General features: G+C 56.5%; 3 protein-coding genes across 4 annotated transcripts; all 3 read right to left on the bottom strand.

Annotated features, from left to right (window-relative positions):
* Window positions 1–1,266: 1,266 nt before the first annotated feature.
* On the bottom strand, window positions 1,267–7,037 carry LOC142038400 (zona pellucida sperm-binding protein 3-like). Its single transcript, XM_075043825.1, has 11 exons — window positions 6,359–7,037; window positions 5,769–5,887; window positions 5,576–5,679; window positions 5,170–5,347; window positions 4,965–5,085; window positions 4,779–4,870; window positions 4,484–4,620; window positions 4,318–4,407; window positions 4,124–4,244; window positions 3,164–3,245; window positions 1,267–1,506 (listed from the first exon to the last, which is right to left on the bottom strand). The coding sequence occupies exons 1-11, from the start codon at window positions 6,725–6,727 to the stop codon at window positions 1,267–1,269; spliced, it is 1,653 nt and encodes a 550-aa protein (XP_074899926.1). The 5' UTR covers window positions 6,728–7,037.
* Window positions 7,038–10,773: 3,736 nt separating this feature from the next.
* Window positions 10,774–14,231, bottom strand: LOC142038532 (zona pellucida sperm-binding protein 3-like). Its single transcript, XM_075043991.1, has 9 exons — window positions 13,830–14,231; window positions 12,824–12,942; window positions 12,644–12,747; window positions 12,235–12,412; window positions 12,018–12,138; window positions 11,546–11,637; window positions 11,223–11,365; window positions 10,968–11,057; window positions 10,774–10,889 (listed from the first exon to the last, which is right to left on the bottom strand). The coding sequence occupies exons 1-9, from the start codon at window positions 14,229–14,231 to the stop codon at window positions 10,774–10,776; spliced, it is 1,365 nt and encodes a 454-aa protein (XP_074900092.1).
* Window positions 14,232–15,979: 1,748 nt separating this feature from the next.
* On the bottom strand, window positions 15,980–27,371 carry LOC142039234 (protein PML-like). Of its 2 annotated transcripts, XM_075045688.1 has the most exons (8): window positions 27,291–27,371; window positions 26,240–26,718; window positions 24,704–25,281; window positions 22,083–22,120; window positions 20,815–21,052; window positions 20,281–20,339; window positions 19,377–19,515; window positions 15,980–18,777 (listed from the first exon to the last, which is right to left on the bottom strand). In XM_075045688.1, the coding sequence occupies exons 1-8, from the start codon at window positions 27,315–27,317 to the stop codon at window positions 18,008–18,010; spliced, it is 2,328 nt and encodes a 775-aa protein (XP_074901789.1). In that variant the 5' UTR covers window positions 27,318–27,371; the 3' UTR covers window positions 15,980–18,007. The 2 variants fall into 2 exon arrangements, 1 of the variants encoding a protein (XP_074901789.1); XR_012652842.1 differs by lacking the exons at window positions 15,980–18,777; window positions 19,377–19,515; window positions 20,281–20,339 and having other exon boundaries at window positions 20,882–21,052; window positions 22,083–23,503.
* Between the last annotated feature and the right edge of the window lie 11 nt (window positions 27,372–27,382).

The following is a 27,382-nucleotide window of genomic DNA, read 5'->3' as shown; positions in this document are numbered from 1 at the left end:
GCTCCAGACCCGTGCCATCCCAGCCCCAGCTCTGGGGTTTTTATTCCAGCCCCGCTGTGTGTATCTCAGCCCCAGCTCTCTGAGATTTCCAGCCCCAGCCCTACAGTTGTTATTCCAGCTCCAGCTCTACAACATCTCCGCTCCAGCCCTGCTCTCTCGATTTCAGCCGCAGCTCCAGGGCCTTCATTTCACCTCCAGCCCCACACTGTATATTTCAGAGACAGCCCTACAGGTTTTTATTTCTGCTCCGGCCCCGTGGTCTCTGTTTCAGCTCCAGGGTCTCTATTCCAGCTGCGGCGACACAGTCGGTATTTCGGCTCCAGCTCTCTGGTGTCCCAGCTCCAGCCCCACACTCCGTGTTCCTGCCCCAGCCCCACAACCTTTACTCCGGTTCCGTCGGCACAGTTGGTCTTTCCGCTCCAGCTCCGTGTTGTGTCAGCTCCAGCCCCACGCTGTGTATGTCAGAGCCAGCCCTACAGTCTTTATTTCAGCCCCAGTCCTGCTACGTGTATTTCCCCTCCAGCCCCAGCCCCCCGTACAGGTTTTATGTCAGTCCCAGCTCTACAACCTTTATTCCGGCTCCAGCTCTGCATCCTTCCAGATCCAAGCTGCTCCTCTTCTCATGGCAGCGCTGGGGCTGTTGACAAGTTTGTAACTCAATCAGTGTCACCACTCAAGTATCAGGAGGAGCTGTCATAACTGGCCCAAAATCGCCTCGACTGGTGTGTCCTGAATCAAGCATTTCCCCCCCCAGCCCCATTTCACCCAGAGACTATCATCTCATTCAGTTTGGCCTGCTACATGCCAGCGTCCTGCACTTTGGGGGCAAATATGACGGGACCCCCACCTCCGGTGAGGGTCCCACGGCCCCACCCCACTCCCCAACTCCCCAAATCCCCCCCCCGGTGCCGGGGCGGAGAGCTTGAGAACTAGGGGGGCCCCTCCCGCGGGCAGGAACCAGCTCCCCGCCCCCCCCCCCAAAGCTTCACTGTGCCGTGTTACACTTTATTACCTGTCAGTCACCATCAGACATTAGGTTTACAATAACACAACACAGTATTTCCGACCCAGCCTTCCCACCCCCGCGGGGAGCCGGGCCCCGGCCCCCGGCAGCGCCGCCCCAGCGCCGCGCTCCACGGCCTCCGGTCCCGCCCCGCCAATCCCGTCCCGCCAATCCCGCACCGAGGCAGCGCCCGACCCCGCCAATCCCGCACCGACCGGCCGCGCCCCGGCCAGCTCCGCTGCGCCCAATCCCAGCCCGTCCTTTCAATCCGGCCCCGCCCCTGCCGGCTCCGCTCCACCAATCCGAGCCCTCCGCTTCAATCCCTGTTGGGGCTCCGCGGCGAGCCCGCTCCGGGTCACCGTTCGATCTCCAGAGCCGGGAACCGCCGCAGCTCGCAGCGACCCCGCGCCGCCGGGAGCTCTCCGAGGGGCCGCGCGGGGACCGGGCTCCCTCCGCCTCCGGCCGGGCCGCGCCTCCCGGAGCGGCGGCGGCGGGATCGGGGCCTGCGGGGAACGGGGGCGGCGGGACCGGGGAGCCGGGGGGGCGGGGCCGGATTGAAAGGACGGGCTGGGGTTGGGTAGAGTGGAGCAGGGCGGGGCGGGGCCGGATTGAAAGAACGGGCTGGGATTGGACGGAGCGAAGCAGGGTGGGGCGCGGGTGGTCGGTACGGGATTGGTTCGAGCGGAGCCGGCTCCGGTCCCAGCCCCTGACATGGAGCCGAAGGGCTGCGCTGGGGAGTGGGGCCGAGTGCTGCTGGGGGCTCAGGGCTGTGTTTTGGGGGCTTCGTTTGGGACAGGGAAGCGGAGGCCGAGTGCCTGTTGCCAGCCCCCAAACGCCAGCTCAGGGGTCTGGGGGTGGGTGGGGGTGAGAGTGAGGGGGGGGAGTTGGGGAGTTGGGGAGTGGGGTCCTGTCACATTTGCCCCCAAAGTGCCAGACGCTGGCATGCACCAGGCCAAATTCAATGTCTGAGATGATAGTCTCTGGGTGAAATGGGGCTGGGGGTGATGTAAAACCTGTATGGGGGGGCTGGGGCTGGAGCGAAAATACACATAGCTGGAGCGAAAATACACTGGGGCTGAAATAAAGACTGTAGGGCTGGAGCTGACATGACACGGAGCTGGAGCGGAAAGACCGACGAAGCCAGAGTAAAGATTGTGGGGCTGGGGCAGGAACACGGAGCGTGGGGCTGGAGCTGGGACACCAGAGAGCTGGAGCCGAAATACTGACTGTGTTGCCACAGCTGGAGTAGAGACCTTGGGGCTCAAGCAGAGTCTGCAGGGCAGGAGCAGAAATAAAACCTGTAGGGCTGTCTCTGAAATACACTGTATGGGGCTGGAGCTGAGACACAGACTGTGGGGTCAGGGCTGACACAAAGGCCCTGGAGCTGTGGCTGAAATTGAGAGTGCGGGGCTGGAGCTGGAGTGGAGACGTCGCAGAGCTGGAGCTGGAATAACAACTGTAGGGCTGGGGCTGGAATAAAAACCCTGGAGCCGGGGCTGGGATGACACAGGGCTGGAGCTGAAATAAAGACCCCAGGGCTGGAATAAAGATTGTATGGCTGGAGCAGAAACAAACACACCAGGGCTGGGGCTGAAACACAGACTGTGGGGCTGGAGGTGACATGATGCGGGGCTGGAGGTGACATGGTGCAGAGCTGGAGCTGAAATAAAAACCACAGGACTGGGCAGAAATACTGCCTGTGGGGCTGGAGCTGAAATAAAGGTCCTGAGGTGGGGGCTAAAATACCGACCGTGGGGCTGGAGGGGAATGTAGAGCTGGAGCTGAAAGACTGCAGGGCTGGGGTTAGAGCTGAAATAAAGACTGTAGGACTGGAATACTGACTGTAGAGCTGGATGGAATGGGAATACTGACCCTGGGGCTGGAGAATAAATGACTGAGAGCCGGAGCTGAAATAAAAACAGTGGATCTGGGGCAGAAAGATGGACTGGAGAGTTAGAGGCAAAGCACAGCACGTAGGGCTGGAGCCAAAATACCGACTGTTGGGGTAGATCCAGCTGCAGAGCTGGAGCCGAAATCAAACCTGTGGGGCTGACATAAGAGGAAAGAGAGAGCCTGGGGCCGAGATCCCGGCGGCGGGGCAGGAGCTGAAGTGCTGCAGGGCTGGAGCTGAGACCAAACCACGGGGCTGGGAAGAAATACCGACTGTGGGGCTGAAGGACAGACCACGGGGCCGGGGGCCGAAGGAAGGCCCTGCGGGGGGGAGCTGGGGCCGAAGGCGGTGCTGGGGGGGGCCGGGGGGAGTGGGGCAACGCTGACCCTGGGGCTGGGCAAGAAACCCCGGGGCCGGGCCCCCCCGCCGGGCTCTCGCCACGGGACCCCCTCCGGCCCCGGCCCCAGGGGCCGGCACAGAGAAAGGGCAGGCCCGGAGCCGACGAGGGGAAGGGGAAGGGGAAGGGGAAGGGGAAGGGGAAGGGGAAGGGGAAGGGGAAGGGGAAGGGGAAGGGGAAGGGGAAGGGGAAGGGGAAGGGGAAGGGGAAGGGGAAGGGGAAGCCGGGGCCGCCACTGCGGGAAGAACCAGGGCCGCGCCCGGAACCGCGGGAACAGAAAGCGCGGCGGGGGGGGGGGCGGAGCTTGTGGGCGGGGCGAAGCGTGAGGGGGCGGGGCAAGGCGAGGGGTCCCCGCCCACGGGGCTTCAGCCGCGCCGGGTCCCCGCCGGGTGCCGGGGCTGTCACTTGTCCCCTTCCAGGGCCCCCCCCCCAAAAAAAAAACGCCCTCTCGAAGGAGTTGTGGTCCTTCCCTGGCTAAGCCGAGGCGCCCCCGCACCCTGCTCTGCCCGCCCCCCCATCCGGAGCCCTGGCCGGGGGACACAGCTGGGATTCCTCTAGGGCGAGGGGACTGTCCCCAGTGTCACCCATGAGTGGGGCAACTCCCAAAACGGAGCTCCAGGGAGGGCTGAAATCCGAGTGGACATGTGGAGACACCCCCCCCAAGAGCTGGGGGGCTCCGGCACCCCCACGGCCACACGGCAGGGACGGATGCTCCCTCCCTGGCAGGGCACCCAGCCCAGGCGTGTCCCCAGGGTGCCATCGCAGAGGGAGCAGCACGGACGCGCTCTGTCCTTCCCAGGCTTTATTTATTTGACTCTCGCCCCACGCTCACACCAAAGCACGGGCGCACCCCCTGCGCCCCACGCCGACAGCCAGCACTGCCCCGGCCAGCCCCACGCTGGCCACCATGCAGATCAGCCCTGTCACCACGCTGGGCACCACCGTCACCCCACCTGTAAAACCAAGCGGGGCTGTTAGAGCTTGTCATCGGGGCCGTGCCATCGGCCGCGGCTGGCGGGGACTCACCTTGACCTCCCTCCCGCCGCTCTCCCACGGGCCCCGGGTCCCTCGAGAGGAGCACGGGGCCGATGACCACGTCGGCTTCGGCCTCTTTCCCTAGGGAGGAAGGAATGATGAGGCGGGCTCATCCCACAACCCCGGCGTGTCCCCTCCATCCTCGTGGGGACCTTACCATCGGCATCGTGGCGGCGGAAACGGCGGCCGGGCCATCGTTCCAGGGGGTTGAGCCTCCGGGATAGAGCGGGGGACTCGCAGTTGCCCGTCTCGCAGCAGCTGCAGATGTCCCGGGTGCCTTCCACGGGTGCCCAGCTGTAGCAGGGTGGGAGCATCGTCACCGGAGCCCCCCCCCCGGCACCCACAGAGCATTTGTGCCCCCCAGATTTGGGTCCGTGATGCATCCCCGTGCCATGCCAGGGCTGCAGGATGCTGGTGGGGACCTGCCCCATCCCGGTGCGGTGGCTACTCACGTGTTTCTGGCTTTGTTGAAGGAGCAAGCCTTGTTCAGGGGGTCCGGGGCTTGGTCCACTGGGGTCACCTTCAGGTGGCAAGTGATGTAGATCTGCGGGAAGGGCAAAGGAGAGAGGTGGGGACCCACTGGTGGGGGACACTGGCTCGGTTTGGGGCTGGCGGGGGACACACACACACAGCCTTACCAGATTCCTGGCGTCCCCCGCGAACCTAAACACGTCGATCCTGAAGCGCAGCACATCCTCTCGGGGCCGGGGGGTGATGAAGGCAGAGCTGGTGTCGTCCGATCTCCCATCAACCAGGCACCTGGGGTAGGTCGGGGAGGGGGTGTCAGCATCCCGGCGGCTCCCTGCTCCCCCGTGCTGCTGCTGGCGGGTCCCCAGGACTTACCCGTTGAAGTCAATGATGGCATAGTGGGGTGAGGAATCGGTGCCGGGGCTCAGGGCAGCCACGCAGCTGTCCACGAACAACCGCAGCGGCACGTGGCTCTCAGTGCCCACCTCTGCTTGGATGTTGAGGATGTCACCCAGTTGGAAACCGGTGAAGGGTCTCTCGGCACTCCAGTCCTCTGCAAGGCAGCGCCGGTGTGACAAAGGCATGGGGATGGAGGGGTGGCTCTGGCCGTCCCCGAGCTCCCGTGGGCCCAGAGCCAAGGCTCAGCCCAAAAGCAGGAGTGCTGGTGTTCGCCATGGGGTAGGTTGGCTTCCCCAGTGCGGTGCTGGGTCCCCAAGCTCTCCCACACTGGGAAAAGGATGGAACAATCCCCGTCCGCAGCTCAGGATGGCTTCCCACCTACCATTCATGAGGCGCAGGGAGAACACCAGCCTCTCCTCCGCCGACAGCGTGGAACTGAAGGGAGCCCAGGTGGGTCGGATGGCGTTGCTGGTCACGTTCTCCCTCCTGGGCAAGGACCACCGCACATCAGGATATGACCCTGTGCTGGCCCCTGCAGACTGGACTGGGGGGTACCGAGGACAGGGAAGGCTCACCTGGGGTAGTGGCACTCAATGGGGATGACAGCGGGGTTGCTGCGGATGATGACGGGGTTGCTGGCGGGGCTGGGGTCGTAGTTGAGGAGCGTGCGATAGATGAGGGAATCCGGTGTGATCTGGGCAGAAAAGCGGTGAGAGGCCAGCAGCGAGGCCACCCCACCTCCCACCACCACCGAGCCATGTAGCCATCCTTTCCCAACTGGGAAATGCTGAAGAAATGGGGAAAAAGCTGGGGAAAAGGGGATGGAGAAGGAGCCCCGCTCCATTCTCAGCAAGTTAAACTTCCTAATGGGCCAAAACACGAGTGAAATTGGTCTGATGTGGGGTCTTTGCACCATTGATGTGTCTCTGGCTGAAAAGGCAAAGCAGCTTTGGGGAAAAAAACCACTCCAGGTTGGGAGTAATACCCACTCATCCTTCCCCTAGGGTGTTCCTCAATGGTGCTCTGCATCCGGCACCCAGAGATCCCCCGGCATCACGGGGGATGTCCAGTGCACGATTCCACAGCCCAGAGCTGCTCCTGGGAGGGGTGGGATGCCAGGTGGGATGCTGGGACTGGCGGAAGGACCGCTGGGAGAAGGTCTTACCTGGACGATGCTGCCGCACTCATGGAGGCCGGCGGTGAAGGTGACGGTGTTGTGAGCGGGGTTCAGTGAGGAATGCTTGCACGCTGCTGGCCCCAGCGTCAGGTCGGCCGCGTTGACCAGGCGGCCGGTGCCGAAGAGGTCTCTGTGCACCGTCACCACCAGCTGAGCCTCCTGGCACTGCACTGTCACCGGCTGCCGGCTGGAGATGGCTCGAGACTGGGGGTCCTCCACCCAAGACCAGGCGTAGGGGTCTGGCCGCACCCCCCGGCTCGCCGGGTCACCCCAGGAGAAATCCCAGGGTGGGTAGGCAGCCACCTCACCCGCCGCCCAGCAGAGAAGAGCGAAGATCAAGCCGCTTTCGGGTCCCATCCCTCCTTCTTCCAGCAAAGCCCGGCACAGAGAGCTGGGGCTGCTCTTTCAGCCTTTATATCCCCATCAGGAGCAGAAGCCGTCCGCCCCTGGGCTCCCGTTTGGGGACCAATGGCACCCAAAGGCCAGCCCTCGTGGGTGCGGGGAGAGGGGGGGCACGACCGAGTCATTTCCAGGGTGCTGGGACCCCCCATTCCTGGGCTGCCCAAGGCGAGAGAAAACATCCTCGTCAGCCGCTTTGGGGAAGTTGTTTATAAAACTCAGCAGAAGCCGGAGACGGGGAGGCTGGTACAAAGTGACTTGTTTAGGTTATAAGGTGATAAGGGGCTTTTCAAGGCTGCTGGGGAGGTGGCAGGAGCAGGGTCCGTGATCCCAATCCGGGTGCTTCCCGTCTCCCCCGCGGGGACCATCCCTGCCCGGCGCCATCGGCTCCCCTGGGACTTTGGTTTTCCGCTTGGATGCTGATGTGCTGGGGGGGTTTGGGGGGGGGTCAGAAGCCCATATGCTCACAGCTCCAGCCCAAACAGGGGCTTTACGGGTCCCCCTGCTCCTCAGCAGGGCTGGGAGCGGGATGTTCCGTCAGCAGTAGCTGATGGAGAGCCCTCACTGCTGACACGAGCACGGCTGTTCTCAGCCGGGCCCGAACAACCCCCGTTTCAGCCTTGGCAGCGAGGTCATTAGCTGCAGAGCTGCAACCTTTCTTTTTTCTCTCTGCTGCCTTTCCACAGCTCTCAGGTTTGTGCTTGTTTTGGTGCCTTCAAGGAAATGGGCTCGAGGTAGAAGAAGCTGGAGGAGAGGTGCTCCACTCATCGCTCCCTTCTCCACACCACAGCACCCCAGTTTGTATCCCACCCCCACAAGCAGGGCTGGGCATTGCCCGGCTCCTCACAGCTGGGGAACAGGGAAAGCTGCTTAAAAATAAACCCTGTATGTTTTCAAGCCTCATTATTGGAGTTTCGGTCTGTTCTTTTGAGCATCTTTAACTCTTTTTTCCTGCCAGGGCTCTGCAAGCATCCTGTTGGCTCCATAGGAGAGATGCTTTGTTTCATACCGAAATCCCCCTCCATCTTTTGGGAAATCCCTGGCAAGCCTTAGCGACAGTAGAAAGCCTCTGATTTGGATGTTTCAGCTGGAGCAGCTGAGCCATTTCGGGGAAAATGGAAAGAAACAGAAAGTTTTGGGGGCAGATGTCAACCAGCCCGCTCCTTGCAGAAATCTCACTCGGTTTGGAGCTGGGACTGGCTCGTGCCTGACTCAACATCCCCCAAAACCATCTATGTGAAGCTTTACGGGCCAGTGTAAAACCTTCTGCCTTTCCCCCAGGAGCCGATGCCCCATCCCCACTGCTGTCAGCGGGTCCAGGACTTCTCCTTCATGTTTAAGATACCTTGAGACTGGCTCTTGTGTAGAAATGCCAGGGATTCCAGCAGACTGAGCCCCATGCGTCAGCGAGATAATGGCAGCGGGCGATGCTGAATCAGTAAATAAGCGGCTGTCCCTCCCCTGGGGGAAAGCATCGCCGCTCGGCCGGGTCCTTGGCTGCAAGGACTGCAGGAGATGCCGGCTCTCACCCCATCAGATCCTAGAGAGCTGCAGCTCAGGGGCTAACTCTGGGGTTAGGTTGTAGGTCTCTGGGTACCAAGGCTTGATCCCAGCAGGAGAATAAATCCCTCTGACAGATCACCTTGTGTTTACACAGCTCAGATTAGCAGAGGTGAATCCCAGGTGGAGAAGCACACTGACTCGGGGTAGAGGAGGTGTTTCTCTATGCGCAAGGGGATTTCTGCTCCCAGGTTAGCCCTTGCCAGGACCAGCTGCCCCATCTTTATTCCAAGCACAACACGACATTGGCCGTGGACCAGCACAGTTGAGAAAGAGTGTGAATTCATTTTTTTTGGAGGAAGCAGAGACCAGAAAGTCCCAGGGCACTGAACAAGCACAAACGCCAGTCTTTTCCTTCCATTGTATAAAGGAGACTTTAAAGCACATCTCATTTTTCCTTATAACATAAAATTTTAAGTCAAAAATCTCTCATCAGACAGCAAGGTCAGTGCTGCCGTTGAGCCTCGCTGGAGCCGGGGATGCTGCCTGGGAAGGGGCAGGAGCTGCTGGAGACGAAGAGCTGCTCTAGAAAGCCAGAGTGTTTCCCCATCCTTGTAGACCAGATTTGGTTGATACTTGTCTTCCTGTTTGGAGCCAGCTGGGGTATTTTTGTTGAAAGGCTGCAGGGCAGCTGTGCTGAGTAGCATAGAGAAGGGTTTTCATTTAAAAGGAACATCTGTGGGTCTCAGCAAAGTAGATAGACAGTCCCTGCTCAGAGCACATTTGCCAGGGGATGGTCTAGACACTGAACATCTAGAGAAAACGCTGATCAAGAAGGAATCAGGTATATGAAGGTTTAACACATGTCAGCAGTCACAACTCATGGTCTGGGAGGTTCAGGTTGGGTGAAGAAATATGTTTTCTCCAGGAGGGTTGTGCAGCCATGGGCTGGGCACGCAGATGTGGGAGAATCTTCACCTACGGACATTGCCAGCCTCAGCCAGGCTGATATATCTGGTGTTGGACCAGAGACCTTCTGAGATCACTCCCACCCACGTTACCATGCCCTCCTCCTCTCCCTTCTGCCCCAAAAGCTGATAGCTTGCAGCTCTCGAGGGCTGGTGAAGACTTCTCCCAGCTGTTCCCCCTAAAAGCTCCTACCCCCCAACCTGCTGTGGGACAAGGACCAAACCCTCCCAGCAAGGGTCAGATTATATGGATGGGGAAAGAAGCCATGCCAACAACCCCAGCCCAAAGTCAGTGCAGCTCCCCCATCCAACCCAGAACTGATCTTTTAATTGTGAGGGAAGGCTAATTTGCTTTTAGAACTGTGAGCAACCAAACTGATAGCAAAAGAAGGGACAGTGGTTTAGGTGACCCAAAGTCTCAAGTCCAGCTTGGCACCTTGTACCCAAGAGTGCAAGGTAACATCTGCCAAAGGACATCTGGCTGAGGGTCTCCAGGATGCTAGGTGACACCCAAAGACATGCTAGCTTGTGCGAGATACCACTTTCCTCCATCCTCCATGATCAAGAGAGCTGCCCAAGCTCCCCTGGAGCAAGCTAAGAGGTTGCAGAAGTCCTCTCCCCTGCAAAACCAGCTCAAGAGGTAGCCATGCTGCAAGCAAGCCCCAGCTCCTCGCAGGTCTCAGTTTTCCATGAATCCAGCAGCTTGAATTTGCTCTGACAGCAAACACCACAGCCTGAGATATTTAGCTGGTCCAGTTCCCAATGCTGCCTAAAGTGGGAACCTCTCCCAGCTAGTGGAAAACAACAGATCTGGAGTTTGGGGCATGAACATCTTGCCTTTACAGCTACTCTGCTAGCAGAAGAGCCCAAATTTCACAGCACTGGAAGGAAAAAAGCCAACCTGCCTCAGACATGTCAGAAAGCCCCTTTCGGGAGGGAGGGGGGAGTGAAGGCAGAAATTCCAGTCCCTGCCCCAAGGACTGTTTATACATTTCAGCCAAGGCTTGTTACATATAACTCTGTGTAAACAGTCCTTGGGGCAGGGACTGGAATTTCTGCCTCTGTCTGTCCCAGGAAGAGTCCGACCCACCAACCCTCAAGTCATGCTCCCTTCCTCATCCACCAGAGCTTGATTTCTTTCCCAGAAACAGCTTCAGGCAGGAGGAGGGTGGTCCAAGTTTTGTTAAGCCCTTAGCTCCACTTGGCTTGTTGAGTGAAGAGTTACCAATATGGAGCAGACCCAAGTAGCTCCACAGAAAGATAAAATGGTTGGAAGCTAGAACACAACTCCATGTTTCTACAGACAAGAAAAGAGAGCATCTGGGTGGTGATTTTTTGCATCAGTTCCCAACTAGGTGCTCTGCAAGAAGTTCACAGGGGTGTAGGGCTGTACAAAGCTCTGCTGAGGACAGGGCTTCAGGAGAACAAGATACACAAATGGGGCTTAGGGAGACAAAGCAGCACAGTTTGTCTGTCTCTCCAGTCCTCCAATTTATTTTTTTTTTTGGATAGACTATAAAAGTTGAAACCAGTGACTTAAACAGGGTTGCTGGGTTTCCAGCAGACAGTCAGAGCTCCTAGAACAGCAAGGATCAGGACAACCAAACCAGCAACTGCAGCCAGCTCCAATACCATCCACAAGTGACCTGCATCTAAGAAGTAAGGAGGTGGTTACGGCCAGAGCCAGGACCTGCCACGCAAGCCATCCCCCTTCCCTGGTCTTGCCCTACCTTGTGATGGCATCCTCCTAACTGGGTGATCCTGCCAGCTGTGGATGAAGAGAGGTCCAACCACAACATCTGCTTCTTTCACCAAGGGATCTGAAAGGGAAGACATTTGAGCACTCAAACTCATTTGACCATCTAGCTCTCCCCAGTCTCAGTTTAGCACCGAGGAGCCAAGAGGTAGCGAGGCAGCTCCAGCCACCCAGCTCTGAGCAAGTTACCATGATTGTGACAAAGATCAAGAGGCACACCGAGACATACCGAGCTGGGAGGACAGTTCTCTCCGGGCACGTCCTCCTTGCCACTGGGAGGGAGCATAGAGCCTCCTGGAGTGCCTGGCCAAGCCACAGCTCCTCATCTCGCAGCAGGAGCAGACATCCCAGCTACCTTCCACAGGAGCCCAGCTGGAAGAGAGCCTGGTGACCAGCCCACCCTGTGGTAGGAATCCCTCACATGCTTTGGGGTCTCCTAGGAAAGACCAAAACCCTCCCACCCAGATGGCCAACACCAGCTTCCTGAAAGGTGACACCAGATGGGAAGCCCAAGCTCTTCACCTTGAGCAAGCTGCTGTTCCAACTACTCACAGGTTGCTGGCTTTGTTGAAGGAGCAAGCCTTGTTCAGAGGGTCAGGAGCTTGCTCAGCCAGGGAGACCTTCAAGTGGCAGGAGATGTAGATCTGGGGAGACCAGGCAGAGCACAGGGGTTAGGCTGTCATTTACCTTACCATGCACCATGAAGTTGGTCTCCAATGGGACCACCAACTCCCCAGGACAGCTCAAGGCCCTCCGCTTCTTTCAAGCCACTTAAGGATTCGGCTATTGAAGCCCATCAGAAGGGCTTGTCTTGACCAGTATCAGAACCAGTCTCCAAGGAAGTTCCTTGGCTCAGAGGCCCATGATCCAGCAGTGGTAACATAGGGTGACCACAGTCATACATTACTATGAGGCAGTTGCCTTAGGAATGCAATTCTAGACAAAACCACTCTAACTTTCTTAATGGAGTGAGGCTATAGCCCCATCTAGGCAAGGGACTTCACTTGCTTTAGGAATGATTTACCAGATTGCTGGAGTCTCCTGCAAACTTGAATGCATCTACTGCAAACTGAAGCACATCTTGCCTGGGTCTTGGGGATATAAAAGTCGAAGTGGCATCATCCAGTTGCCCATCCACCAGGCACCTAGACACGAAAGTAAGGGCCAGCAGGATCCCACCGTCAGAGATATCCATAACCTGCAGAGAGGCATCTCCAAAGAAGGGCACAGACAGCTCTTACCCACTGAAGTCAATGAAAGCATACTGGGGAGAAGAGCTCCTGTCTGGGGTTGGGGTGGCCACACAGTTGTCCACAAAGAGCCTTAGAGGTGCATGGTTCTCTGTGTTGACACCAGCTTGGAAGCGGAGGACATCTCCCAGTTGAAATACAGTGGAGACTCTCTCAGTGCTCCAGTCGTCTGGAAGGAGAGAGGTCGCTGGTCACATGAATGGGAAGCCAGCTCATGCTTCACTGCTTCCACCCAAGGAAACCCCAACAGGCACAAGGCCCTGGGCACTCACCAAAAACACACCAAACCCCAGCTGCTCCAGGAGCACCAGGGTGATACCAGCACCAGCTTTGCCACGTAGTGCCAGCGCAGCCACCTCAGAGTGCCCTGCACCAGAGGACACCCTCACCCAAAACCTACCGTTCATGAGGCGCAGGGAGAAGGGTAGCTTCTCCTCAGAGGACAAGGTGGAACGAAAGGGCATCCATGTGGGCTTGACACCATTGCTGCTCACGTTGTCCCTCCTGGGGAGAGATGCCCATGGTTAAATGCTCTGTGGCAGCAGAAGGGCTTGCTTGGTACTCATCTGCCCTGGCTCACCTTGGGTAGTAGCACTCAATAGGAACCACAGCAGGGCTGGTACGGACAATGACAGGGTTGCCAGCAGGAATTGGCTTGTAATTTAAGGTCGTGCTGTAGACCAGAGCATCAGGGGTCACCTGGGGAAAAGACAAGACACATTATCCAACCATTAAGAGCCCTGTTGCTTGGCCACACATACAAAGCAGCACATTTAAGCCTGAAGATTCAGTGCTGAGATGGTTCTGCTGGTCCATCAGCCAGTAGCAGCACTTGCACTGGAGACAGGCAAGGGGCACTCATCCTGCTGCAGGGATGCTCTGGCTTGCAAAGCTGCTCCACCCTGTCCCAGAACAGCCTCTGGTCAGCAGCAGAGCTGGACACAGAGGTGCTTAAGCTGATTCTTTTTTTCTTCTAGTTTCCATGCCCCAGAACAACAGACAGGAAAGTTTGTCCCCCAGGATATCAGAGGGTGACTTCTGTTCAGGGGGATTTAATAAAGATACCTGCTGGCTGGAGGGGGGGGAGCAGCACCTGCTCACCCTCAGGGCCCCACACCTCTCCCAGGAGAGAGAGAGGCCACTTCAAATTTAAGTTTTCTGTGAAGTAGCTTCATGCTACACTCGAGCAGCAGTAAGCAGTACCCAGCTGCCTCCCAAGGTAAACATCCACTGCTGGCTTGCTGCAGTGGCTCCCAGAACCCAGTCATCTGCACTCCACCCTGGAGGTGGCAGCAACAACATAAGTAGTCCTGGAAGACATAGCTACCTCTGTATTCATCAGGACAAAAACCAAACAACCTCTTACATGCCCTTCCCTGCTCACACAGCCCCTGGACTGGACAGCACAGCTTCCACTGACCTTGAAATGCAGACTGAGATGTTCAGCCTCTAGGAAAGGTTTTGAAACATTTCCCTGAGCCCAACTACGCCACAGCCTCCTGCCTGTCTCAGCACCCCAAAGCAGTGAGGTGCAAACCAAGAGGCAGACCCCCACCCTAGGGTTCCAGCCCCCCCGCCAGCCTTACCCTGAGGGTGCTGCCACACTCGTGCAGTCCAGCCACGAAGGTCACCACGGTCTCAGCAGCACTCCAGACTGCAGGCAGGCAGGCATCCGAGCCCAGGGTCAGGTCTGCAGCCCTGACCAGGCGCCCCGTGCCAAAGAGGTCCCTGTGCACCGTGACCACCATCTGCGCCTCTTGGCACTGCACGGCCACGGGGTGCAGCGGGGCAGCAGCCTGGAGCTGGGAGACGTCCACCCATGCCCAGGGAGAGGGCTGGAAGAACGCACGGGGCTGCCCCAAGGAAAGATCCCCTCCATACCTCCACAGCTCTGCCTCCCCTCTAATGAAGCTCCAGGGGTTGGAAGCAACCACCTCCCCCAAAACCCAGCAGAAAAGAGCAAACCCCAGGCTGCTTCTAGGCCTCATCCTGCCTGCTAGGGTCCAGCACAAGGAGCAACTGCTACCCAGGGACCTTTTATAGCCCACATCTCCCACAGCCACTCCCACCCCAGGTGATGCTCGGCACACCTCCCATAAGGGCAACTGGCAACAGCTGAGAGCACCCAATTCCCTGGGGAACCCACGGTGGTGGGTTCTAATGAGGTGCTGGATTGGGTCCCTTGCCCACAGGAAAGACGTTCGCTGCGCAGCTGACTGCAGTTTTTTCCTCTGTTTTTTGGTAACAACCAGCTCTGTAAGATCCATGGAGATGTGTCCTACCTCCAGACCATATGTCCCACCTCCAGATCATGGGGTCCTTCTGCAGCAGGGGTGCTGGGAGATGGCGTGGGGAGTGACACTTTCCCAAGGCAAGCCCGCTCTTCAGTTGCCCAGACTTGTCCCTGTCCCCAGCTCCTTCAAGGTGGTGATGATCCTTTATGGAGCCACTCATGTCAAGGACAATTGGGGATTTCCACAACATGAGGGACTCATGGCTGGCTCTTTGCTACCAAGCAAAAGTTGATTTTTTTTGGAGGACAAAGGGGAAGTTTAAACTTGAATCAAGTGGAAGAATAAAAGGAAAAGGGGGGATCGTGGAGGAGATCCTCATCGGTTGCCCTGAACCACATCCCTGCTCCTGCAGGACCAGACTCCACATGGTGGTGTCCACACCGACGTGGCCACCTGTGTTTCCTTGTGTTTCCCCGTGCTTCTGGGGATTTTAGCAAAAGGGAGGAAAATGCTTGTGCACACATAGCTGTTTAACTGTTACCTGAACAGACTTGTCCCCTGGAGCCACTGGCTTCTTGGGCAAGACTGGCATTGAAATGACTGGTAGTAAAATAATGAATAGAATAATACTTATCAGGAATAATATTAGATCTATTAGGTATTAGAAATAATAATTACTTCTAATGATTATTAGAAGTATTAGACCTGGGGCAAAACGGTCCCCATGGTGTCTGGGCAGTCCATCCCTTCCTGGGATGCTTCAGCAGCAGGTCATCCCCTCCACGGTCCCCAGAGGTAGGGGACCAGGGCTGGTTGACCCAGCTGAATCATCCTGCAAGCTTCCTCATGCCTGGTTAGAGGCAATAAATCAGGAGGAAAAGCAATTTGTGTATTGAAGTGACAGCGGGGAGGAGCACGGCTTTGGACAGGAGTCCTTGTATGGGGTTTTAGGGACAGCACAAGGGTGTTTGCTTTGCCCCTGCCCCTGGGTGATCACTGGTGTCCTCATTGCTTCGCTAGCACACGCAGGTGAGGACCAGGTGAGATGCCCATGAGTTTCAGGCGATAGCTGCGGCTGAATCAGGCTGTTTTGGCGTGATCCAAACTGGATAGCTGCTGGCAGGACAGCTATGCACCATCCGAAGGGAAATGACTCAGGTTGTTCCCATGGAGAGCAGGCTGACAGGCTTTCTCGGCACCTCCCTGAGCAAACAGGACCTCCTGGTGCTCTCTTGCTTGTCTTCAAGCCAACGCCTATCTCAGCGATAGCTGCACGTCTCACGTACACGGATCATCCCGTGCTCATTGAGCTCACCACAGCTGCGTCATGGGCTCAAGGAGTCATGACACTGCAAAGCACCCATCACTGCAGCACCCATCACTGCAGCACCCACCGCCCTGCATATCTGCCTTTTTGAGCAGGTGAGTATTGTGGGAACAGGGAGCCAAAGGAAATCATTTGCAATGCACAACAAATTAGGAAAATTATTTATTTCTTCTGCATCTGGAGGCAGGCGCAGGAGCCAAAGAGCAATGAGGTGCATCCCCTGATCAAGCAACTCCCTGGCTGTCTTTGAGCCTGGAAAGCAGGGGGAGAGGTAGGAAAACCATACCCCTGTGTGCCCCCTTAGGAGGTTCATATCCCAGGCTAGAGGGATCGCATCCTGCTGACCGAAGGAAGATTTTAAATTCTTCCCACAGCTGTGTCCTTGTGGTGGTGCAGACCCCCTGGGCCACGTTGCAATCAGGACCAGCCAAAACTGTGTTCTTGTTCGGCTCTAAGTGCAGTGCATTGGGACAGTCTGGTACTTTCTCGTCCTGGCTACAGTACAGTGAGTTAGGACAATTAGGCACTCCCTAATCATACCTAAAACTCCTGTTGCCTGGATCATGGCCTGCCCTGGAAGGTGCCAGAATTACCTGACAAGAATTGTGGCTAGAATGGAAATATACTGACCAAAGTCAATCATCTCGCGATCCTATAAATAGCGATCCTAAGTGAGACCCTTTGAGCTCTCTGGGATCGCAGCAGGCTGTGACCCACTATCTCCCTGAGTTGAGATGCCTCTCAGTAGATTTTGCGAGGCTTTCAAAGAGTAGATTTTGAGAGGATTTCCAAGATCATCCACTGATAGATGCCGATGAAGAAGAAGGGGTCAAAGATTGTCTGCTGACAAATGCTGGTGAAGGAGAATAGTGAGTAATTCATTACAACTAGATTTCGTGACGTTTCAAAGATCATTTGGTACCAATAATTTACAATTGGCAAAGAGAGAAAAATCTTGATCATAAGTTAACCTCTATTTCTGTGTTTGTGTTTTTGTATGTGTGATTGGATTTAGGAAACTTTGTAGTGTTGATTATATTAAATCACTCTGCTAAATGGCTGATGATTAAGTATTGTTAAAAATCATATAAACTAATCTTGTGATTTACCATAATAGTGTTAATAAATCTTAAATTGCTGCTACCTCAGAGTCATGTAGGATCCATAATCACTCATTCCCCAACACATTGGCATAGGAATTCAACGGTAGATTTTCCTTACCCTTTGTATCCCTTCCATTAGGCATAAACCGTTGACCAAGTCTGGGGCTAAGTCTGGATCCAGCTGCACCTAGACTCGTCTCTGAGAAGGAGTTTAGAAAGCAAGGTGGTCCATTCTGAACCTCACGACTCAACGAGAGGTTTTCCTTACCCTTTGTATTCATTCCATTAGGCATAAACTGCTGTCCAAGTCTGAGACTAAGTTTGGACCTAGCTACACCTAAGCTCCATCAGAAGTTTAGAAAGCAAGTGGGTCCATTCTGAACTTCGTGACTCAATGGGAGGGTCTCCCTTACCCTTTCTGCATCTCCGGTGTCTGTGTGAATCATTCTAACTTGATTCTAATCGATCTTCCTTTGTATGTTTCTTCCACGTAGTAAGTAATAGAGTGAACCTTGCCATCGTCTTTGTTAAATCGCACTTTTACAAATTCACATTAAAATCGCCTTTTGCTAATACCTTTGACGGTGATTCTTGAAGTGATCTAAATCACTCATTCACGACAGTCCCACACAGCAGCTCACAGGAACAGAGCAGCTCTGCCCAACCTCCTTCCCAGCAATGACCACCATTCTTGGTCCTTCCAAACTAGTTTCCCCACCTGCTGTTTCTTCAGCCGGCTTTGGATTACACTGACCCCCCCCAAAAAAATCCAGACCAGAAATGGTTTGAAAGATTTATCCCGAGAGTTGGCTTGATCCATCCGGGGGGAAACAAAGGCACAGTGTGGCTGCAGGCTGTCAGATCGGAGCCAGGACATCTCCCAGCCAAGCTGGTGTCCTCACCTCTTCACCTTAGACCAAGTTCAGGTGAGAGAGGACAGCAAGAGACTGTCACACGCCAGAGACCCAGACTCATCACCCCAGGCAGGAGCAGGCAGGAAATAGTGAAGGCAAAACTACTGATGTGAGCCAGGATTTGGCTCCAGGACTCATTGCCCATGGGTGAGAGGGGAATGAGTACTGGAGAGGCACCGGCATCTTTCAACACTCTTCCTCGTTCTTTACAGCTCCTGGGAAATCACTGCCTGCCAGGGTCTTCTGGCTTTCAGCCGACTTCTCCTGGCGCTGGAAGTAGACCTTGACCTTGCTCAGGTTTCGGACTTTCTTTTCGGAGCTGTGCCGGCAAGTGTTGATGAGACGGCACACTTTCTGGAGCCCCTTCTCGGGGTTGTGCTGGTAGCAGGACCGGAGCTCAGAGAGGCCAATGTTGTGGGCGGCCAATGTTTGAGCTGATGGCTTGGTGAGGAGCTTCTCAGCCAGCAAGGGCTGGAGGGAGATGAAGGACTCCAGGTTGGCTTGACTGAGGATCAGCCTGGGTTTCTTCACCAGGTTGACGTCCAGGACCTCGCACAGGTACTTCACCATGGTGGCATTCTCCATAGCGCTGCAGTCACCAAAGTGCCACCAGAGGTAAGTGCTGGCCAAGTTCTTCAGCTTGTAGTTATCCCTCTTGGGGATCTCCTCCTTAATCAGGGGCAAAATGTCCAGGTAACCATACACGACAGAACTGAACTCCTCTTTCTTGTTCATGACTGTCAGCGCATTCAAGAGGGTGGGAAAGGGGAGTGACCAGAGACCAAAGCCACCCAGGATGGGCCTGTGGACAGTGCGGAGGTGGCACAGCAGATTCCTCAGACCAATCTCGTAGACGCTATTTTTGGCCATCAAGCTGGACAAATATTTCATTGGCTGAATCAGGACTGGGAATATTTTCTCTCCATCTACCACTGTCATCTGAATGCTTTCATTTTCTAGAGAAGAAGGGGAAGGGAAAGAGGATGGAGAGGGAGGAAAGGCAGAATTAGTCTCATATTCAGTAGGAAAATAAAACGCTGATTGAGTTGCTCAGCCTCTAACAGCCTTCACCACTGATGGCAGCTGGGGGACTGATCCACCATTTCACCTATCTCCGCCATTCAGTCACACCCTCAGCTTCCAGCATCTCCAGGATCACTCCCCCCACCAGGACCATGAGGGCTTTTACAGCTTTTTGAGGGTGGACTAAGGAGAGGGGCTTGAAAAGTAAAACCCACCTTGCCTAAGAGAGATTGGCCCATGGGAAGGAGAAGCAGGGGAGCCCATGTTGACACAACAGTGCAAGGGCTGGTTAACTGACCAAGCAATCTCAGAAAAATCTCCCCGTGGCCCTATCTGCTCCACGTTCCTCCACATGTCCTGAAACTCAAAGGTAAGGCCTCTTGGGAGCTCAGGATATTGTCCTCTCCCTTACATAGCCAAGGTCGTGGTGGACATACCTGAACTTCCACCCCCTCCCCGCAAAAAAGAGATGCTGACAGATGTGGGGATCTGAGCTGGCTGCAACATGGGACCTCCCAGCTTAGGAACTTACTCAAAATCTTCACGTCAAAGAAGACCAGGGATCCTTGTCTTGTGTCCAGTATGTTCTGGCTGCTGATGGGAAGGCCCAGGTGATCTTTGCTGGTTTCCTCATCGAGGATGTTGCTGAGGTCATCTAACAGACTGGAGTCCTGGAAGAGCATGCAATTTGCTTTCAATAAACATCACAGGAGGAACCAGGGTAGCAGCTCTGGGCAGTCACGTGTCCTGAAGGTTACCAAAGCTCAGAGATCTACTCAAACTGCCTGCTGGAGGACATAGGGTTTAATAAGCCTCACTGGTTGGTCATGAAGACTTACCTTCTCCAGCACCACAAAACAAAGTGACATGCATACTCGATGCATGTCCACACGGGACGGCTCGCTTGGATCCTTCCCAACTGGCTTTCTGCTCAAAAGTGACAGGAAAGTTGGGGCTACCCAACATCTCCCCTCTGGGGAAGGGATGCAGGGAAGGGAAGGGAAGCCTCCTATTTCTAAAACCTCTTCTGAAGAGCTGGTCACCAGCTTTTGGTCATGCAGACTGTCATGGGAACTACTCGGTGCTGCAAAGTAACAACAAAACCCCATCCATCCATAGCCTCAAAGAGGAGGTGAGGTTTTGGACTGCCTCTTCTTGCTGGCCTTCATTTTGACTGCTCACCACCTTGGCATCACCACGATGGTACCTACCAAGGTCTCCAAGCTGCTGGCCAGCCCCGTTCCTCCAGAGGTGGAGAAGAGCTAGAGTGGATATATTTTGGCACTCAGGGAAGGATTTCCCAAGTTCCTTACCAGGCTCTAAGGGGGATTATGGGATGGACCTGAAGGTCTGGAAGCACCAAGTGGTCCAGTCTTCATGGCTTAAACACTGAGAAATGCAGGGCCAAGCACTGAAAGCCCTTTAGCTGCACTCACCATGGACTCCTCATCGGTGCTGTCATCCTCAAAGCTGTCCAAGCGGAGAATATCGCTATCTGCCAAGGTAGGAAAGACGTGTCACCTTTCAGATGTGGGGCTGTCCACCCCTGCAGTGAGTGCCAGGGCCAATGGTCCCCCAATCGGCATCACCAACCGCGCCAAAAGGTGGCCCTGAACAGCCAGCAAGGTGGGTGGGGAGCAAGCAGAGAGCAACCCTGCCCTCAAGGTCCACCTGCAAAAGGACTGATTCCCCCTCAAGCCACAGATACCGAGTACACACTGGGCGAGATCCTATGGGGGGACAGAAGACCAAAATGCAGCATCACGTAGCCTAAGAGTATGCAAGCAGTTTAAAGAACAAAGTCTAGTTCTCCATCGATCTCCATCAAACATCTTGTCTTTGAACAAGACAATGGGCTGGGACATAACTATCCTCCTGGGAGGTCTATGGAGATGCCGCAAACTGCCCTGCCTCGATGCCTACACCCCATAAAGTCTACCCGTGGCTTCACTGCTCTGGACAACCCTTACCTGAATCGTGCAGCCCACTGCTGCCATCTGGCACGTCTTCCAGCAGGCTGTCCTCCTTGGCGAGAGTCGTGGGAGACACCGAACAGCTGGTCCCAAGCTGGGCTGAGCAGCTTGGCTGCTGTGGCACCGTCTGGTTCCACCCGTCGTCATTGTTTTCAACCTTCACCACCTTCACCGGCGACGTCAGGACATTCACATTTTGGACTTTCTTCCTCTTTGCAGGGGTGGAGGTGGAGATCTAAGTGTGCAAAGAGGAGCCCGATGAGCCCAGTGAGAGCAGCCCTGCGTGGTCAGGGATGGAGATGTCCTTTGCCACCAGAGCACAGCCGAACAAGCTTGACCACGTGGGTTTGTCCCTGCCCAAAGCAAGTGCTCCGCTTGCCCAGATGTCTCTGCTGCTCTGAGGTCACCCAGCACTACGCCCTCATTTCTAGCATGAAGCCCCTTGGCTATCCTGGGCTGTGGCCACTCCAGCTGCCTTGGTCGAGGTCCCCTCTCTGCCTGACAAGGGTCAGGAAAACTTTCTGCTTTGCTTAACGGCTGCAAAGGAGAAGATGGGAACCTCCCCTTCCTTAACTGGGGGGATGAATCATCTTTATCTTCTTACTTCAGCCCTGAGGCTTCCAGGCTCTACAGGGCTTGCTGGCAGGGCTGAGCCCTTCTGATACCAGGCTGGGGTGGCCGAGGATGTGCTCTGCAGAGGGGCAGCCTGGGGGTCCCCAGCCCCGGTTCTGTGAAGGCTGTTTTGTCCCAGGCAAAGGCAGACAGGTCTGATGCTAGACAGGTCCTTCATGCACTATGGGACTGGAAACCAGAAGAGAGCTTGCCTTCAGCATGTCAAAAGCCATTTCTGGTCAAGTGGGGCTCTGCCCTTCTTGTGGGAGATGTGTTTGGGGGCCCCAGATCCATCACAACCAGTTGCAGCATCTCTCCCCCACCAGCCCCAGATGTGGGCAGGGCAGGCTGCAGGCAGGAAAAGACTTGCAAGCCATCGTGCCTAGGAGAGCTCTTTACCACGCATGCAGTGGCACGTCTCACCCTGAGATGTTTGCACCTTAGCCAGCAAGGTCCCTTCAAGGAACAAAGCCTGCCCTGGCTCTGCAGCCCTATGCCCAGCCAGCTTGGCTGATCGCCTCTTTCAAAAGAGAACTTGGAAAGCAGCAGCCAAATGCCAGAGCTCAAGCAACCCTGCAAGGACTGGGTGTAGCCCCAAATTCCTGCTGGGTAACGCCACAAGGCAAAAATCCCGGAGCAATCCCCACTCTCACCTGGTGGGAGTTTTCCATGGCTAGAGCTGCGGCGGCTTCTGAAAGAAGAAAAACACAGCGAGCTGAAAGGAGGGCAAGCAATGCTGGGGATGTCTGAGAGCAGCAAAAGACGACTCTGCAGAAGGTACAGGAGGCTCTGGGGCCACGTCCTTGGAGGGTCACCTCTTGGAGATGCTCCTGAGGCCAAAATCCAGCAGCGAGCTTGCAGGCTGGGCTGGAGAAGTGCCCATTCTGCCTGGCAACCCAGCAGCTCATTGCACTAAAGCCTTCCCTCCAGCTCTCCCATATGGGTTTGCTGCCCTTCCGCCCATCCCAGACCCATAAGCCAGGAGGTCACATGTGCTGGGAAGAAAAGAAAAAAGAAAATTAGCAGAATCATGCTGTTCCTGAGCAAGTTATTGCCATTCAGCGGTGAGGGTTCATTTGCAGGGGAGATGCTGCCTTCCCAAACCCAGCAAAAGACCAATGCACGGTTCGTCCTGGGAGGATTTATTGGCATAACAAGGTGAGATGGAGAGCCTGGTCTCCATAGGGACCTTTAAAGGGTTTTCCAAGCAGCCGCAGTCCATGGCAAACGTTCTGGTTTATAGATCCTCACTTCTTCCTCCGCTTCTGAAGTTTGGTGCTGGACTTCCCACCACGCTTGCCCCTGGTGGGGTGCCTTGATTTGGGGCATTGCCCCTCAGAGGCTGGGTTGGAGGGCTCCAAGTGTGCTGGGCTGGCAGAGGGGGTGGCAGGAGGGGGTCTGCTGGGGGAAGGGGCCGTGGCAGCCGCTGGGACCAGCGGTTCATGCTTCTGCAGGGCGCTGGGAGAGAATAACTCCAGCACGTTGGAGGGCAGCGATGGCCAGTCCACATCTGCGGTGGGGAGGTCCCATGGGCTGGCCACAGGCTGCAGCAAGGGTCCCACGGCAGAGGCAATGGTGGCCAGGGAATGGGACATGGCCTGGATCTCCCGGGTCATGGACACCAGGTGCCTGTTTGCCCTGTGCTGAGCTTGCAGGAGGCGATTGCTGATCTTCAGGAGGTCGTCTGCCTGCTGCACGTTGGACCTGGCCCAGCCACCCAAATCTTCCTGCAGGGAGGCCAGAGAATCCTGGATGCTCCTGGGAAGAGGCACAGTGTCCCCATGGGCTGACCCTGAGTCTTCCTCTGCTTCTTCATGCCTCTGCATCGGAAGGGCTGGAGGCATGGGTTGGGTGAGGGACATATCCCCTCCCTGGTCTGGACAAACGTGTCCTCTGCCGATGGAGGAGTCCAACACGGGGGCACAGGGCTGGTGGTGGGCTGGCAGTCCCGTGGGGAGTCCTCCGTGCGGTTGGCAGTGCTCCCCAGGAGGCTCGAGGTCAAGGATCGGGGTTGTCTTGTCTTCGGATGGGGTGTCGTGCTGGGGAGCGGAGGTACCTGTTGCAGGGAGGGGAGCTGAAGGGAGCAGGAGGGGAGAATCAGGGCTCAGAGGGTCCTCCCAGCCTGCCTCGGTGGGGTGGAGAGGCAGAGGGAGGATGCCTACCATGCAATGGAGACACAAGGAGTGGGGTGGGAGGCAGCTTGTCCCCAGGAAACCCCAAGCTCCATCCAGGACATCACCCCTGGGCTCTTCTATGGGCTGTCCGTAACCCACGAGCTTGCCCTGGGGAGCTCAGTGGTGGACGCCCACAGAGGGCCAAGGAGGACACTGGTCATAGCCCAAGTCTGAAGACAGCAGCAGGGGGATGGAGCAGAAGATCCTGCAAAGTCTCTTCCTCCCATTGCTTTTTTTCCCCCCATTTTCTGGAAGGATGCTACCACCTTCTGACCAAACCTGGATCCTCCAGCGCACCATCCCTGCACAAACCACAGATGCCAAGGCCTTCGCCATTCCCAAACCACCAGCATCTCCACCACAGCGCTGCTGCCGAAGAGCTGGGGGAAGACCTGGGCAAACCCAGCAGCGGTCATGGACCTCTTGCCATCCCTGTCGGAGAGCACTCCCGGGGAACATTTCGCCTTCCGGGTTGGATACGCCATCCCAAGGTGTTAATCAACAACCCAAAAGGGGGATTGGCCCCGATGGTTGTGGACAAAGGTTGAACAAAGACAAACTGGCTGGAGATCTGAGGAGCAGTGGGCAGCAGGACTCTAAGGCCTAGAGAATGCTTATGACCCCTGAGGGACCTGCACATGTCACCAGCACAAACATTCCTCGGAGAGGATGCAGAGCTGATCCAACCCTTCCACCTGTTTCCTCCTTGCCACCGCCAGCCTCTGCGAGCCCCTGCTCCATGCACCCCCTCTCCAGGTGCCACTGACCTCCCTTGTCCTTCAGTCCGTGGCATGGCTCTATCCCAAGCGATTCACCATGTTCCCTCCCAGTACAACTGCATTTGCGGCACTGCCATACTCCGCAAGGGCAAGAGACAAGCATTACTTTGGAAGTGATGGGTGCAACAACTGCATCCTGTCCTTGGGGGAGGTTAGGGTGTGCCCACCGCATAAGCAAAGGCTGGAGGCAAAGGTCAGTCAAGTCACCATGTGGAAGGAGACTTGAAACCCATGGAGAATATGGTCTAACCAGGAATTATAACCTTCAACTCTGCTTTCAGTCCCCTCCTCCCCAGCCCACCTAGTCAAGTGCCTCCTCACCTGGGTGCCCCATGACACGCTCCACCAGCGCCTGCAGCCTGGCTCTGCACTTGGCCAAGTCCCCAGACTGCGCTCGGTCCCTGGCCGCCGGCGGCTGCAGCCGCTGCAGCTCGTCCAGCGAGTCCTTGATGAAGGGCTGCATGTCCATCACCTCCTGCTCCGTGGCGTAGAGCCTCATCTTCTCCACCAGCCGCTCGCCCGCCTCCATCCGCCGCAGCACCCCTTCCACGTGCTGCAGCTCCCTCGCCAGCTCCCGCCGGCCCTGCTCCTGCCACGCTTCCACCAGCCCCAGCAGCTCCTCTTCCTCCTGCCGGATCAGCCGCACCAGCTGCTCCACGCGCTGCCCGATCAGCTCCCGCATCTCCCGCTGCGCCTCCTCCAGCCGGGCGGCCTCATCCTGCAGCGCCGCGTAGGTGGCCTCGAAGCCGCTTCTCTTCTGCTTCAGCTCCTCTTTCATGGTGCCCAGCTCCTCCTGCCTGCGCTGGGTCTCGCTGCGGATGTCGCAGAACGGGGCGTGCTGGCTGTCCAGCAGCGCGCAGATGCAGCACACCGGCTTGCAGCACTTGTTGCAGTAGATGCTGCGAGGCCAAGCACAAGCAAAGCAGTAATTTAGACTGTGCACTTTGCCATTCATTCATTTATCAAATTGTAAATTCATTCATTCATTGAATTTAAGTTTCCACCACGTTTAGGCTAGGCATTTGGTTTTAATACTCTCCCAGTTGCAAAAAAATATGTTGGTTCACTATCTCCACAGAGTTTCTGCTCCTCTCCTGGGCTGGCTACAGTCACTGTGGTGACTGTGCAAGCATTACGGTAGACATTCATCGACACACCGCAAGGGCAGTGAAGAGCCTTTCCATGAGCACTTATTAGGGTTATGTGTAAGAATATAAGACCAAAGAGTATCTTATCTCCATAAGATGCCTAAGGCAAGAATATAAGAAGTGGAGAGTGGAGATCATCATCCATCCCTCATGTAAGTCCTGGTAGCCTTGGCAAGCGGCGGGCTAGGGACACACTGAGGCAGGGGTTGCATCTGGGCCATCATGGCTAGCATCAGTGCTGGCCTCCGCAGATGCTACAGCCCCTTCCCTCTGCTTGGACTTTCCCTCGAGGGCATTTAAACCTTGTCCTGCATTGCACCCCTGCTGTTCCCCAAATCGTCTCCAAGCTGGACTAGCACCATCAGCAAAACACATCCTTCTCTGCTGTCCACCAAGGCAGGTGAAGCAACAGGCCACCTTCTTACTGAGCTCCACCAACTCCACCCTCCTTACCCTAGCAAGGAGCACCCCAGCTAGTCCCCTCCCTCGGTCTACCCTGTCCCCACTCTCCCATCATCAGCTTCATCCAAACCCTCCTTCCACGCCCTACAGCCCACCGGTCACTACTTCCCACCCATCTTCTCCATGACTTGGTGGCAATCAGAGCAGCAGAAGGACAGGGACATCCTGCTCAGTTCCACCACGGGCTAGCCCAAAGACATTTGCGACAAGAGACCACCCAGATGGGGACAGACCTCCTTAGACCTACCTTACAGTCTGGTTTTTGTGGGTCGGGTTAGAGCAGGACAAGTTACTGGTCCTCCTGGAGCCCTCGAGGAATTCTTTAGCAGGCCCTGCCCTGATGTCCATCACCGGCTTGGCTTTGTGGCTCTCCCTTTTCAGGTAGCGCTGGTGGGCCTCGAAGCACTTGGTGCAGAGGAACTCCTCGCACTCAGAGCACCAGAACTCACCGGCTTTCTTGCAATTGTCGCAGAACAAGTCAACTCCATCAATGATCTTCTTGTAGACCTTGAGCTTGGCCTGCAGGCTGGTGAAGAGCAGGTTGTCCGTGTCGGAGATGCTGCTGGCCTGCGGGATGGCCGTCTGGCACACGGGGCACTGCCCAATGACCTTGTTCTTGCTCAGACAATCGAGGCAGAAGGTGTGGAGGCAGGCGAGGAGCTTGAGGTTGGGCGATTCCTGCCGGCAGCCCTCGCAAAGGATGAACTGGAAGTCATCTTCCAGGAGCTTGGAGAAGGAGGGAGAGAGGAAGAGGACTGAGCGCTGGGGTGTGTTTTTAAGAGCTTCTGAAACCACATCTCGGGGGGGGGGGGGGGGCGGGGGGGTAGGTGACCTGCAAACCCTACTTGGAGCAACCAGTGAGCAACCGCTTCCCACCAGCGATGCCCGTGCGTGGTTGTAAGGTTGGATGGCTGTGGTCCCCCTGGCTGTGGGGCTGGGGGGGGGGCGCTGCAGGGGACAGTGCGGAGGATGGGGCATGGAGGAAGCATCCAAGGACCACTGGATGACACCCTGGCAGGGTGGGGACCACCCTCCCAGCCATTCCCCCCCCAACTCAGCCCAGTCCTCTGGGGGGGGGGGGGGGAAACACCCCAAAACTCTTATCCCCATCCTCCCCCCCCCGCCCCGAGGCCACGCCACGGGGCCGGGGACTTCCTGGTGACCCGGCCAACCCCCCCCAAAAGCCCCGAGCCCCTTCCTGCACCGCCGGAGCCCACCGCCCGCATCCCACCATCCCCCCCCATCCATCCATCCATCCATCCATCCATCCATCCACCCCTGGAGCGGCCGGCGCTCACCCGCGGGCCGGAGCCGGAGTTGGCCATGGCTGGGCGGGCAGGACCGGGAGTGTCCCCCCCGCCGCGGCTGCCTGCACTTTCGGTTTCTTCTG

Source organism: Buteo buteo, chromosome 13 (genome assembly GCF_964188355.1).
Source record: "Buteo buteo chromosome 13, bButBut1.hap1.1, whole genome shotgun sequence".
NCBI lineage: Eukaryota > Metazoa > Chordata > Aves > Accipitriformes > Accipitridae > Buteo > Buteo buteo.
The sequence above is the reverse complement of the archived record's forward strand: the minus strand, read 5'-3'. Positions and strand labels throughout refer to the sequence as shown.

Excerpts from the sequence above, each read along its gene's own strand:
- LOC142038400 (XM_075043825.1), bottom strand. The coding sequence starts at position 6,727 with ATGGGACCCGAAAGCGGCTTGATCTTCGCTCTTCTCTGCTGGGCGGCG. Across the intron at positions 5,086-5,169 it reads GCCATCATTGACTTCAACGG|GTGCCTGGTTGATGGGAGAT; the intron begins GTAAGTCCTGGG and ends GACCTACCCCAG. Across the intron at positions 4,871-4,964 it reads CGGGGGACGCCAGGAATCTG|ATCTACATCACTTGCCACCT; the intron begins GTAAGGCTGTGT and ends CCCTTCCCGCAG.
- LOC142038532 (XM_075043991.1), bottom strand. The coding sequence starts at position 14,231 with ATGAGGCCTAGAAGCAGCCTGGGGTTTGCTCTTTTCTGCTGGGTTTTG. Across the intron at positions 12,943-13,829 it reads AGTGTGGCAGCACCCTCAGG|GTGACCCCTGATGCTCTGGT; the intron begins GTAAGGCTGGCG and ends TCTTTTCCCCAG. Across the intron at positions 10,890-10,967 it reads TAGGAGGATGCCATCACAAG|ATGCAGGTCACTTGTGGATG; the intron begins GTAGGGCAAGAC and ends CTTACTTCTTAG.
- LOC142039234 (XM_075045688.1), bottom strand. The coding sequence starts at position 27,317 with ATGGCCAACTCCGGCTCCGGCCCGCGG. Across the intron at positions 26,719-27,290 it reads ACTCCGGCTCCGGCCCGCGG|CTCCTGGAAGATGACTTCCA; the intron begins GTGAGCGCCGGC and ends TCCTTCTCCAAG. Across the intron at positions 21,053-22,082 it reads CCATGGAAAACTCCCACCAG|ATCTCCACCTCCACCCCTGC; the intron begins GTGAGAGTGGGG and ends TTGCACACTTAG.